General features: G+C 39.3%; 1 protein-coding gene across 2 annotated transcripts in view; it reads left to right on the top strand.

Annotated features, from left to right (window-relative positions):
* The first annotated feature begins 5,021 nt into the window (after window positions 1-5,021).
* The window catches only part of LOC125005948 (leucine-rich repeat-containing protein 49), a 31,839-nt gene continuing 22,091 nt past the window's right edge, over window positions 5,022-14,769 (top strand). Inside the window, exons 1-8 of one of the 2 annotated variants that reach the window (XM_047581619.1) lie at window positions 5,022-5,271; window positions 5,428-5,487; window positions 5,571-5,643; window positions 5,789-6,016; window positions 6,148-6,241; window positions 6,776-6,979; window positions 7,540-7,606; window positions 13,013-13,156. In XM_047581619.1, the coding sequence (XP_047437575.1) occupies window positions 5,182-5,271; window positions 5,428-5,487; window positions 5,571-5,643; window positions 5,789-6,016; window positions 6,148-6,241; window positions 6,776-6,979; window positions 7,540-7,606; window positions 13,013-13,156 (960 nt within the window). In that variant the 5' untranslated portion in view covers window positions 5,022-5,181. The remainder of the gene's footprint in view (window positions 5,272-5,427; window positions 5,488-5,570; window positions 5,644-5,788; window positions 6,017-6,147; window positions 6,242-6,775; window positions 6,980-7,539; window positions 7,607-13,012; window positions 13,157-14,769) is intronic. The other variant, XM_047581618.1, reaches the window with a different exon arrangement.

Raw genomic sequence — 14,769 nt, 5'->3', positions numbered from 1 at the left:
AACTTGACTGTTGCATGACTCAAGCCTGGGACTGCAGCCTTTCAGGTCTTCAGTGCGATCATTCAGATTATTCTCGCAGCGTATTTACAGATAAGATAAATACAGTCATGTTATTTTTGCCCTCAGCGCTGTGACCCGACACCACTGTTGTTCTGTTGCTTGGTTACATTCTGGACTTAAGGATCTCAAAAGTTATAAAACGGATCACAGTGAAATGTTGACATTCGAAGTTCGCAATGGATGATCCTTAAGGACTTGGGTGACTCCCAGAGCTTTCCTGTTATGTACCATAGCCTTCATTCAACAATAAGGTTGATATTTGTAGTTTGGGTGAAATATTCTGTTCTGTTCGACACTGTTCTGTTCATATTTTATTTTGACACCTTTAGTTTATAATGAAATATCTGCAAAAGTACCATTGCATCAGCCTCAGTCCCAGTCATTCTGAGTACGGTCCCATATGAATGTTAGCATTTAGTTCACAGTGCTACACTATAGCTGCTTGCAGAGGTTTAAATGCACTGAGTCCTCTTATGATGCAAACTATTTGAAGGGTACCACAAAAATAAAAATGATACTGATGTGCTTAAAAGCATTCAATAGCTGTGGCGTTTTGGTGAGTTGGTGCACAGGTAGGGCCATGGCCTGGAGGCCCAGCAAACTTCTCAACCCGACCCATAAATATGACACCAATTGTACGTGTTCATTAATCTGTGCATTTGTATTAGCATGTCATTCTGAACATAGCAATATCATTGCTAGCATTCAGTTCAAAGCCCTTCAGCGTAGTCCACTAATCCGCTAGCAGAAGTTTAAAAGAAAGGAATTCACCTAGTAAACACCTTGTGACAGTAAAACGTCTTGGACGAACAAATAGTAGTTCTAGATGTACGATAGAAAGGCTTCCGCCATCAAAACCTGCCTTTGCACTCGCACTGTTGTCGCAGTTGTTGATGTAAGCAGGGTGCACGCTAATGATAGGCTGTTACTGCTACATACGTACGGTACATTACTGTTAACGGTGTGATGTGGCAGATGGAAACAGCCGGGGCAACCAAGCTGTTTTTCACCTCCTTTTTCTTTCTTCCATCCCCCGTTTGAACATTGCTGCACAGGTGGGGGATGTGTGTTTGATGTGTTGCTGCCAACACAGCAAACAGAGTGCGTTTTGGGCGCGTGAATTTGTCATTTGCATACATTTGTGAGGTGAAATTAATGCTAAATAGAGTTTAGTACATGAAACCTAGTTTTGGGTAGTAACTATTGATCATAAATTGTGTTGGATGCCTCATATAAAGTATATCAAAGGAAAAATATCCAAATCTTTTACTATTCTTTATTGAATGAGAAAGTCTGCATATTCTATATTATTATCTTACATTGCAAACAAAGAGTGTTATTGTGAATCCACTACCCCACAATTTATAAGACAATGTGCATTAAATTTTTAGATATTAAAAACAATGGAAATCATTTTCCAAGTAAAGAATGACAGCCTTCCAGTTTGTATTCTTCAAAAGGAAACTATAATTTAAGAGCGTTATTGATTTTTGAAATGTGAAATATGGAATAAGCTCAGTGATTAGTTTAAATCATGTAGCTCTCTAAGTTTTAAGAAAGCCTTAAAATGTAAAATAATGAGTAATTATAAATTATAAGTTACAGCAATTATTATTATTTTTTGAATTATTATTTGCATTGCTGATATTCTAGGTACTTTAATTTTATGCGTATAGGATTGGCAAATATAAGTCTTGGGCTTCAGCCTATTCCTTTTTCGCCCACTGTTTTTGTGTGTGTGTGTATTTGTGTGCGTGTGAAATGTACGATTGTAATTATGGATAATATGTTCTGACCAAACTGTCCACACAAAACGGTTGATTTTGATGATGGTGTTGTGGGACCGAAATAAACGATTTCATTCATCCATTTCAAACAAAAATAACCATAAGTAATCGTATTTATTCTTTTGAAATAGATGATGTTAGTGTGGACCATACACTCTGTCTATTTGGTAATAAATGTTACGCTAAAGTGCTCGCTTGTATTTTTCTTGTGAAAGTCACTCTTATGCGCAGGGTCTTGCATAAATAAATAATTGAATAAATAATTAAAGCTTGAAATCATTGACCCCGAGCTGTCAAGTAATCTATTTCCCTCTCGCTGTTGTGACATGGAATAAATAACAAACAAATGCTTGATAAGTGGATTGACTGACAACAGAAATCAAAGTGCTTTCTCTCTCTCTCTCTCTCTCTCTCTCTCCCTATCCCTGTTTCTCTTTCTGTCACACACTCAGAGACGCACACATTCGTGTTTCCATCACTTCATAGAACATTCCACTGAGTTACATTTCTGGAGACTTGCCTTAAGTCAAACTCTTGAAAAATAAATGCCGACCTAAAAGTAACCCTAACCTTCAACTGTGTGTCCGCACTAACTTTTAATCTTTAACAATAATAATATCTTTAACAATAACACGTTAATAATAACACATTCCCATAGTGAAAGCAGATCCTCACAGTGCCATTTATGCCCCCGCTGTACTGTACACACACACTGCCACAAAGCTGCAGAATTACCATACAGTAAGTTGTCTTAAAAAAAAAGAAAGAAAGAAAGAAAGTGTTTAGAAACAATCTCCCTGTTTTTATATACTGTATATGCTTCCTCAGTCAAGGCCGAGTGCTGCTGGCAACCAATCAGCTCTGCTGGTACAGCTGCACTGAATTAATTTCTCATTTTCATGAGAAAACAATATGCTTCATATCACTTTTCTGTTGTCGGGCTCTAACTAAATGCGCATTTTTGGTCTCAAGATTTTCAGCTTTTCTAAAATATGTCGTGTGTGACACCCGTGGGCCCAACCTTTGGTCAAGTGGCAAGTATTTATTTACAGTTATAAAAATGCGCAAATGTCTTTCCAAAGGCAGATGCTGACAACATCAGATAAACATACACGGAGGCATTTTAAATGAAGAATGAAGAAATGCAAACATGTGGAACGACGGAAGCACCTTTTATTGCCTCTGTGTCTGTGCTCCTTCTGGGGAGCGCCTAAGCTTTATAAAGCAGAGCTACAAAAATGTGTCTATTTACAGCTGGAATTTACATTGTATTGTGTCAATATGGGCTGTCACACAAATCGTTGAAGATCACCTCCCATAATATGTGTCAGCCTGAATGAATAGGCTGTGACAGGCAGTGTGTGGGATGTCCCTTTGATGATTCTGGACTTGTCTCTTTCTCAGCAACCGTTTATTACTGCCAGACTAAAAGGGCTGAAAATACACTGCACAGTCTATTTGATCACTTTTAATGTTCTGTGTTGCAGCCGGCTGATGGACACGTGGGTTACACTGGGCTTAGAGCAAAGGATGGTTGTCACAATGGGGACAAAAACAGGAGATTATTCATATCTTGGTCAAATGGTATTCCTCCCAGTGGGAATTTTGACTTTTCAAACAGGTACAGTCAATGAATCTGTTTTTATGTCTTAAGTTTTTCCACATTGGATACACTCAGTTCCAACATTTATTGTGCAATTTATGATGACCGCGATGCATGAAGGCCATGGTAGTGTTTTTTTTTTTTTTTTTGTTAAAGTACCGTACAGATATTTGAATTAAGCTACATGCACCGATATGTATGAGCATTTTCACACGTAGGGTACAGGAGGCAAAGGCACGGATGAATCAACTTTCCAAGAAAGTGTACGTCTGTTCGCTGTGACTTACTGACACACCTACATGGAACAGATCATTATTTGCTGCACCTGTACCTTTTGTTACATAATCACAAAATGTCCGCACTGTATGAGAGAGGTTTGTTTTCATGGCAATCATCACAACAATCTCTTTCCTATCATGAGTGCAAAATGAAAGCAGCGAACAAGGTTCCAGGTCAAGTAATTACTGTTTTTTTTTTTGTTTTGTTTTTTTAAGTGATGATGGGGAACATGCATGTAGACAACTATCATGTGTAATTTACATCCCATGTTCTATATAGTATATATATATATATAGTCACGTTAGTTTCTCTTGTTAAATCAAGACTAGGATTACGGTTTTATCCGTACACTGTTTAACCAACTGTTGCATGAAAAGGAAAGCTTTTGCAGACTTTACTTTTAAGTGCTGGTTTGCTGGAAAAAGTTGACTGTGTGAAGGGTCATTGAGAATTACCCTTGCATAGGTCACTGCTTGTGCATTAGTTTTTGTGCACCAGTGACCCAGAGGGCATGTTTGATTGACTGAAATGAACCCCTGTCCTTTTTCACTAAGAATGATCTTTGGATTCAAACTACTCTGTAAACATGGATGGACCAATCTTATAGAGACATGTGGGCCCCTACTGCTCTCTGCTTTTACCTTTTCAGATGGTTTGTCGTTCATGGAAGTGCCTGTCTGTTTTCTGTGCTGCCTCAGGGTACATGCCACCATTTGTTTTGTGGTAATTTGGTTTGGACTACTCCCATACTTTACTGTCACATTGTCACATAATGAATGAGGCTGCGATCGGCTCATACAGAGGACGTCATTTGACACGCTATGTATTGAATTAAAGGAATGTGGTCATTCGTGTATGTGGCCATGGCCACTCCTACGTGTGGTCTCAGCGATAGGATCTTATTGCATCCTCCTCCTCCAATTTGTCTTGGGCATGTTTACACCTGTAACAGAAGCTGCCAACTTGTGATCGGAACACTCAGGTTGCATGTTAATACCAGGTCTGAATAGGGAATGTGTATGATGCAGCCCCTGCAGCTACAGATTATAAATGACACCCCTGTCACTGGATAGTTGATTATTTAATGTTAAGTTGGCAACAACAACAACAACAACAATAATAATCTACAGAAAGCACAGACTGTGTACAATAAACAGATTGTGACAGAAATTAGTACCTGTTTCCCTACGGAGTGATTTTCTGTGACACGGGAAGTGAGCGTTACCTGGCAACGCCGTCGTCGCCATGGTAACAGTGAACGTCCCTGAGGAAGTTTGGAGCTTCTGTGGTAAAGATGAACGTCGATATTAGAGCAACGAATCCAATCTCTAACAATACTGTAGCAGTTTAGTTGACTTATGTGCTTTCAATATTCGCAAAATGATCAATACTAAGGGATAAATAAAATAGAGCTTTCGTTTCCATGTCCAAACTTTAGCAAACATTAGCGAAATGGAGCCGGAGCTGACTGAGAGCAAAACCATGCCCTCTCATAAACACAGCACCAGTGTCGTCGATAAATGGGTGTTTCTCGCCCCCATGGTAAATATGCTTTTCAATAGTTTGACAATTTCTTAACAGTATACTCATATATAAACAACATATTTAATGTTAACTCAGTGGTTCAGTAGAGAGAGAAAAAAAATCCAGCTACATTTTGATGTTTTATGATAGTTGCGTTGTAAACATTTTCTGTAGATCAACAGCTGCAAGTTGCACCTTACAACTGTCAGATCACTAGGGAGAGCACAAACGACGGTGAGTCATCACAAGAGCACACCGGTGGACTATCAAAGTTGTTCATTGACTGTTTCTCAGTTGTTCTGTTTATCCTTTTACAGCCTGACTCTCAAGATCTTGTGAAAGAAACACACACAAGTACCAGCACCCAGACAATTATTCATCCGTGCCCAGGTAGGCTTGACCCACTCCTCTCATTTTCTGTTCACCAAACAGGAATTGGTGTGAATCTGCATCGCATCGCACTGCACATTCATGAATGCAAACGATCTCAAGTTGTGTTCGTGCTTCTTGTTTTACTACATCATTTTGTCCGCAGAAAACAAATTACATGCTTGCCGCCAGAAAAGAGTTGTCCGGACTCCGCCAGTGCCATCATTTGCCAGTGACAACTGTACAGATTCATCTGCACATAATCTAGTACTACTACTGGGCGGTGAGTCATCTTCACATGCTGCTCACAGAACTAGAGACAAACCCAGGAGGTCAACCCACAGTGCTGGAGCTTCTCACGGCCAAAATACATTCAACGCTGCTAAGCCTGCAAGTAAATACGGAAATATAAATATTATGGAATTGTGAAACTTGTTCTATTGACTGATTTTGGATTTACAGTTTCTACACTTGATTTTCACGCAATGCAGTTGGATATCATTCAGTATGTAATGTCCATGTCAGGGCTTTCTGCAGGACTTAAACACAATGCTGCGCCTGGCTGTTCCTCCACTCGGTTACCTTTAGCATCCAGCTTGCATCGGGTTGACTTGGACAGGTGCTATGTGTCTTCCTATTAATTTCCTTTTAGACTTTATTCTTTTCTTATACGATGGTTGTCCATTGGAGTTAACTGGACGTAGGATTGATATGTCATGTATTTAATAACTTTTATGTATATTTACATGTTATGTGTTTCATATTCATTTAACATCCCTCTGTCACTCTTTATTCAGAAACATGCAACATGTACTGACCTGCTTCAGACATTTAAAGTGGCAAGTGCCTAATATTGCCACCAGGGAGCAGCAAAGTGTCTTGACATACACACCACTCCTCTCCAAGGAGCAGTTACATTGAATTATTGTGCTGTTGAAAGTCTGAGTAAAAAAATGTGTAGTGAAATACTAAATCAGTCATTTGAATCATTTAGTTGAAATGACTGAGATCGAAACTCTGTTGTTATATCGTGAAATTGATTGCTGAAATCTATAATGATCCTAAATTTTGCAATTCTTTCTCTCTCTCTTTCTTTCTTTCTTTCTTTCTTTCTTTCTTTCTTTCTTTTTTTTTTTTTTTTTTAACTATTTAGGCGCTTTTTAGAAGAATGCCCCCAGCTTGGCATTATGGAGGACCTGCAACTTCTCAGCCTCCAGCACAATCTAATCACAAGGATCCAACACCTGTCACATCTTCAACAGCTTGTTTTCCTGAACTTGCATGACAATCACATCTCTGATATGACTGGCATCGAAGTTCTAAGGTCTCTCAGGATACTCATGCTGGGGAAGAACAGGTTAGTCATCATTACACAAACAGATACAATAATGTCACATTTAACTTAATTGCATGAATAGATAGAACTTATTGTTTTGTTGTGGTTATTGTTTTGTTTTATTTATATTTTTACTGTTTTTATTTTATGTGTGAAACCCAGGAAGAATGGGGATCCCAATAAACACAATGAGTAGACAGTAGTTCATAAAAGGCGATCAAGACATCCAGTTGTTAGATTTAGAGTTTAATACATATTATTCACTAGGTTCTGCTGTGTGGTAAGCTTTAGAGAGAAGCGGCTTCAAAGCCCAGTTTTTAATTAAGAATTATTCATCTCAGTGTTATTTTTGAGTCAGATGGAACACAGGGAATAAAAATAAAAGTTTGAGATAATTTAGTGAATTGTGTCAAGATCTTATAGCAGAACACTAACCTGAAAACGCAGATTTGCTGTGTAGAAATGCATCATTAATTGTTGAAATACTACAATGTTCATTGTTGAAATACTACAATTGTATTTCATGGACATTTCATTGTTGTGTTTTCTATTTTATGTCTTCTCTTCGTGACATTTCTAAGAGTTCATAAAATTTGCAGTCTGGAAAGCCTGTCCAAACTGAATATCCTGGATTTACATGACAATAAGGTACCCTTCTTTTTCCATTCCTATCACTATCAACGTGTTTGTGCATTCAAGTACCAAGCTTTAAATATATACTGCAAATTTAGGTTACAAAGTTCAGCAGGATTTAATTCTTTCATTAGTTTAATGATAATATAATGATAACAATTCATGCCTTTTGTGTGCTTACTAAACCCTTTACCATTGTCCGTTTTCCTATGTGCATGTTACTGGCAAACATCTAGTGAAAAATGAACTATATTTCGAGTGTCTAAACACTATTAGGAACAAATAAATCGCGTCTCGCATTCTTTCTCGTTTTGGTATTGAACTCAGAAATCTGATAGGCCATTTAGTGACTTAACGCCAGCATTTGTGTTAGTTCCCAGCACTTTCAGAGAACAAAGCACTGAAAACCATCAGAACCTACAAGCTTTTGTCTGGGGTCTACTCCCACACTCATTTCCTTAGTGACCCCAGTGTAATTTATTCAACAGGCGCAACAGTTTCTGTGTTTTCAGCTCTGGGGATGGTTTTGAGCAGTAACAGATAATAGTGTTCTGCAATTAGTTTACGCTTTAATGTTTTTTTCCTGGGGGCTGTTTGTTCGGCCTCAACAACAGAGCACGGCTCACTGATTTTGAAAGTCTGAAAAATTAGATGATGTCAGATGAGGATTTTAAGTGCTCCTGGAAAAGGAAGAGAATAGAAAGGCTTCCCTTGGTCAAATTAGCGTTTTGCCAGCGTGCCGCCTACACACCTCCCCAGAGAGCTACTCCAGAGCTCTGGTGAGACTCCCTCCCCTTCTGGTGTTGGCTGCTCTTTACATGAGCAGTCATCACAATTACTATTCAATGACTGCTACAGTGTCGTGTTATTTCTACTGACAGAGGATGCTTTGTTACCTCAAGCACAGCTGACTTTTGCTTCCCAACTTAACTTCTAAAGTTCATCACTTATACTGCTACAACTGAAGTGGCTTTGAAGTTGAGTGGCTTTACAATGAACAACAAACACATGTAGAGTTTTTTTGTGTTGTCCTTGTCTGTAACGAGAGCACATTTTATTTCGGTCTAGCCATTTGTTGGCGGACGTGTATTGCGGAGCAGACGATAAATCTATTATTCTCGCCGGGACAGGTTGGCTTTCAGTCACTGACCTCAAAACGTCCTCTTTTGTGTACTTATGTAACAGTTCAATAACATTTATTCAACATTTTCGGAACTCATCAGAGTTCTGGCCGCACAATAGCAATTTCAAGTTCTGCACAATAATGATACAACATTATGAAGTGAAAGGACTCGAGGTTGTTGTTCAGTCGCTTTTGGAACGGAACGCCAGCTGCTCGTCCTCTTTCCTTTTGTGTGCATCCTTTTGACCATGAGCCATACATCACTGTTGTTCTGTCTTCATCCTTAAAAGAAGGGAGGCTCTCGACACTCCACACCTATATGTTTGCCCGTTTGTTTCTGTAGCAGGATGCTGTTTCATGTCCGGCTTGCTGGAAGTATTCAAAAGGAGATATTCTCTTTGGGAGTGTGCATCCCATCCACACGACGTCTTAGTGATGAAGGGTTACAATGTGACCTGACATTGCTGAGTAACCAATTCCAAGTTAGACTGTGATGTTTTCCACTTGACAAACTCTCGGAGGAGAGTTGAGAATACCCTACGGGGCCTGTGAAGTGAAGAAAAAGATTCACCCTGTTAGAGAAGTTGTCTAAGTTTGTGTCTATGATTGAAATAGTGTTGGTCCTACAAATGAACAGGATGATTTTGATTAAGTTTGACTCAGTCTGTCATGATTGGTAGGCATATCACTTTTGGATAGAGTCGTGCTACAACAGCGGCATAAGATTCCTCTGGGCTAAAGATACTGTTGACAGGGTTGTTAACCGTTAGCGTCCACTTCTTTAAATTGTTCAGTCACATCAAGAGCTATCTCCCTTGGTCCCCACCCTTTGTCCTTTCTGTGAAGCAATATGTTCATTCACCTGCTGAAAATGATGTTATCACACTATACAGTGGGGGAAATAAGTATTTGATCCCCTGCTGAATTTGTAAGTTTGCCCACTTCCATAGAAATGATCAGACTCTGGTTTTTATGGTTGTTTACTGGTTATGGGTATAGACAGAATATCAGTCGAAAATGCATAAAAAACACACAATCTAAAAGTTATAAATTGTTATGTATTTTATTAAGGGAAATAAGTATTTGATCCCAAGCAGAACACAAGTCAGTACTTTGTAGAGAAACCTTTGTTGGCAAGCACAGCGATGAGACGTTTCTTGTAGTTGGTCACCAGGTTTGCACACAGCGCAGGAGGGATTTTGGCCCATTCATCTTTACAGACAGTCTCTAAATCCTTCAAGTTTCTTGGCTGCCTCTTGGAAACTCGGAGCTTCAGCTCCCTCCACAGGTTTTCGATCGGGTTAAGGTCTGGAGACTGACTAGGCCACTCCATGACCTTAATATGCTTCTTCTTGAGCCACTCCTTTGTTGTCCTGGCAGTATGTTTTGGGTCATTGTCATGTTGGAAAACCCACCCACGAGGCATCTTCAGTGTTCTTGCTGAGGAAAGAAGGTTTTTGTCCAAGATGTTACAGTACATGGCTGCATTCATTGGCCCCATAATGCGGTGAAGTTGCCCTGTACCCTTTGCTGAAAAACAGCCCCAAAACATGATGTTTCCACCTCCATGCTTAACCATGGGTATGGTGTTCTTTGGGTCATACTCACGTTTTTTCATCCTCCAAACACGGCGGGTCGAGTTAATGCCAAATAGCTCAACTTTGGTTTCGTCAGACCACAGCACTTTCTCCCAAGCCTTCTCTGAGTCATTTAGATGTTCACTGGCAAACTTAAGGCGGGCCTGTACATGTGCCTTCTTGAGCAGGGGGACCTTGCGGGCACTGCAAGAGTTCAATCCATAACGGCGCAGTGTGTTGCCAACTGTTTTCTTGGTGACGGAGGTCCCAACTGCTTCCAGATCATTAACAAGCTCCTGCCGTGTTGTTTTAGGCTGCTCCCTCACCTTTCTCATCATCATCCTCACTCCATGAGGCGAGATTTTGCGGGGAGCTCCAGACCGAGGACAGTTGATGGTCCTTTTATGGGTCTTCCACTTGCGAATAATGGCACCAATAGTTGTCACCTTCTCACCAAGCCTTTTGCTGATGGTTTTGTAACCTATACCAGCCTTGTGCAGGTCTACAATCTTGTCCCTGACATCTTTTGACAGCTCTTTGGTCTTGCCCATGGTGCTGTAGAAGTTGGAATGTAAGAAACTGATTCTTAGAGCAGGTGTGCTTTATATACATGACGAGTTAAGATCAGGAGTATTGGTAATTAGTTGACTGAGCACAGCTGTGTGCCACATGCGCACCAGCCAATCTGTAGGAGCCTGAATTCTAAGTGAATTGTTGGGGATCAAATACTTATTTCCCTTAATAAAATACATAACAATTTATAACTTTTAGATTGTGTGTTTTTTATGCATTTTCGATTGATATTCTGTCTATACCCATAACCAGTAAACAACCATAAAAACCAGAGTCTGATCATTTCTATGGAAGTGGGCAAACTTACAAATTCAGCAGGGGATCAAATACTTATTTCCCCCACTGTATATTCTGCAGTCTCACATTCGTTCCTGCGCTAGTGATGAATGAAATCTTACTAGAAGCACCGTTCGACGACCACCTTAAGAATCAGGATCCTGACCTATTCCATTGGAAACACTAAATTCACTAGTTGTAACACAAGATTCACTAATATTTAACAATATTTTTCAGTGTGCTGTATCTGCGTGATGACAGACATTTGATATACAGGTGTTCCAGGCTTCCCTGTGAAGCGTAGTCCAGGGACCCCGAAGTCTGTGATAATGGACCTTCTTTGTGTTTTATCCTCTCAGCACTTTGCATTGATGAAGTGCTTGTCCACAAGTGCAAGTGAAAGGCAACCGGACATGTAGAGTTTCTTGAAGACGATTCATCCATGTAGCTAGCTAGCTTACCTGTTGTTTGAGGAAACTGTATGACCCTGTCCTCTTTCTCCAATTAATGGTAAAACTTCTTCAGGGAAAGTTGTTAGAACCTTGTTGTAGAGTGAAATGTCAACAAGGAACTCCGCTAGTCTAGTTGCCTTTGTTTAACATATCTTGAAATACCACAACCTGGATGACTGAGAACCTTCACGTTCATTATTTAATTTATTCATTCATATTCACAGCTAATGTAAAGGCTTTTTGAATGATCTCACTCTGTTGTATGCATCATCAGATGATTGTCTGTCTGTTTGAGGCTAGGACTCCTAGCTGCCATCTGTGTATGTACACATGCTGCCGGCACAGTGGCCACATACAATCCTTTAGTTAGAGCTTGAATCAATAATGGTATATAGATATATTCATTTTTAATTAATCTTTAATGAGGTTTTGTATATCACACACCTGGAACATGTATTGAAGTTAGAAAGCCTTAATGGAATATTGACTGGGATATATTTTGATTATACTGGTTAAAAAGAGCTCTTTCCTTTATGCAGTTACATCAGTCATTTTGACTGCAGTTTGTTGTATCATTGTATAAACATCAATTTAGCCTCTAAGCAAATGTTCAGAAACTATTAATAGATCAGCTGAATGCAAAATGTAGTGGCCTGAAATCTGATCGAGACCAGAATGAGACAGCATAAATCTCCTCTTCCTGTTGTGGTTTTGTGTAGGTTTTGTGAATGAAAGTGTTGTGTACTATCCAAGCCAGAACCTTTTCCAGAACATCTTTTCTAAAAGTTTTAAATTTTTCAAAAGAGAATAATAGTTGTTAATGTATATACAGTTTATATATCTATATATATATATATATAGATAGATAGATAGATAGATAGATAGATAGATAGATAGATAGATAGATAGATAATGCTACATTATTCCATTAGACGTATTTAATATTAATGTTGGGGCTTTGCATTTTTACAGTATCCTTGAACTCCATATGACCTTTTCCTCACATGTACACTTTACACCAAAGGGAGAAAAAATCACAGCGCCTTATGGTAATTGCCACTAGCGAATCTTCTGAAGTATTTTAAATGTCACTCTTACAGGGGCCCCTAGTGTAAGAATTCTCCCCCTGACATGGGAGAGAAGGTAGGGTAAGATTTCACCACTGACTGATCCTGAGCTACATCTTTTATATTGCAGTTTGGAAAGTGAAACAGGAATTAGAGTTTAAAAGAATTGGAAATCACTTAATGCTAACATTAACGCTTGTTAGCGAGCTGTTGGCTAAGGAATTTGAAATGACCATGAACCATTGTCACTTGAGTGCAAAAGTACGCACTGGAATTCGTGAAGTGTCCAGTCCAGCTTCTCTCTGTGCAATGATGTTTTACAAACACGTTTGTCTCACTGTGCTTTTCTCCAGATCTGCAGGATAGAAAACATGTCTCACCTGAGTGAGCTGCAAATCTTGAACCTGGCAGGAAACAGCATCTCCACAGTGGAAAACCTGCAAGGCCTGGACTCTTTGACTGAACTCAACTTACGGCACAACCACATCTCTGTTGTGGTGAGGTACCTCTTGCTAAATTAGCGACAGCTTAAAGGGTTTTATTCACTGCTGTTGTCTTGAAGGTTCGCAATGTCAGTGATGAACTTTATATTATGTGAGACATTGTTTCACACCAAATAAAATGCAGTTTTTCAATTCTTTTGACAAGAAGCGACTTTCTAGACTTGCAAAATTAACGTCTGCTTTGAAATGTGTTGTAGTTTGCTAAACGTACAGCTAATGTGCTAATATATTATTTTCCTCTCGCCATTGACTATTGAATATATTTTCCTCAAAATAAAGTTCCTTTAGTGTTACAGTCTATATACTGAATATTTGACACATTCATATATATATCTACATTTTCTAATTTTCAAGTTTTCCCCCTTTTCCTTCGTGGACCATGTTTCCTTTGCTACTTCTTAGTCTTCTTAGTTTCTATAGTAGTGAGTATTTTTTCCCGCATTTTGAAGAAACATACACATCCACTCTGACAACTGTTGGGAAAATGTTCCTGTGAGAAGAGTACTTCATCTTTCATGTCCGTGTCACATCTTTTGGATCAAATCCCTGAGATACTCACTGTTTCCTCTGCGCTGTCGTTTTTAGTGTCACGAAATAACAAATACAGAATTGACATCAATAGAGTATTTGTCAGGAAGTCTGTGGTGAAAAGTATCTTGTTGGCGTTACCTAGGGAAACCTAGCTCATTACCCACAACCTCCCACCGACTTTCTGGCGCACTAAAAGAGAAACTGGATATTCTGAACACGGAAACTCACTCCCCTTGGTTTCTATAGTTTTAATCTGATAAACAGAACAGTGCATGCCAAAACAGGCCGCTTCATTTGTATGCAAATCCCCTAAGCCCTTTCCTGCTTTTAGGGGGTAGGAAATAAAAACGAAATCCATGATTGTGTATCAGCCGCCTGCCTTTGCCATCGCTCACCCTGTCTCCTGCCTGCAAGTTCTGATCAAGTACCAGCTCCAGCCCTAATTATTGGATGTGATGTTTTTTTGGATACGCAGGAAAGGAAAAGTGCAAACCCTCAGCCGTTTCTCCGCTCTCTGTCATTAATGATGCTTGTTGCCAAGTGCTCCTATCAGGCACAAAGTAAATAACCACCCTTCAGGTGCTCTGATTTTTCCCATTCATGAAAAGGAAGGAAGATCTCATCTCATCTCATCTCATCTCATCTCATCTCATCTCATCTCATCTTTTACTGCCGCTTTTCCTCGCTAAGGTTGTGGGGGAAAGGGAGATAAAACTGTGAAATTCTGAGCCAGAAAAAATAACAGTCATTGACTTTAAAATCAAGCTTCGGAGTTGATTATACATTGGGCCCCGTCATTTGATGCACATAACCACTACAAGTTACATACAGTAGTGAAATAAAAAGGGTGCGGTGTAGATCTAGGCACCAATTATTTACTGTATGGTTTACTTATTTTGTTTAATCTGTTTTGGTCAATTTAAGTAATTGAATCCACATTTTATCATACCTGGAATCTGTCCACGTTTTCACTTTGTTACTCTGTAATGCTTACACCATAGTAACACAGGGATTCACCTTGTAGCCACTTTAAAAAAAAAAAACTTGGCCGTTTACACTTGCTCTCAGGTAGGTCT

Source organism: Mugil cephalus, chromosome 3, assembly GCF_022458985.1.
Source record: "Mugil cephalus isolate CIBA_MC_2020 chromosome 3, CIBA_Mcephalus_1.1, whole genome shotgun sequence".
NCBI lineage: Eukaryota > Metazoa > Chordata > Actinopteri > Mugiliformes > Mugilidae > Mugil > Mugil cephalus.
Note: the sequence above shows the minus strand (reverse complement) of the source record. Positions and strands in the feature narration are given on the sequence as shown.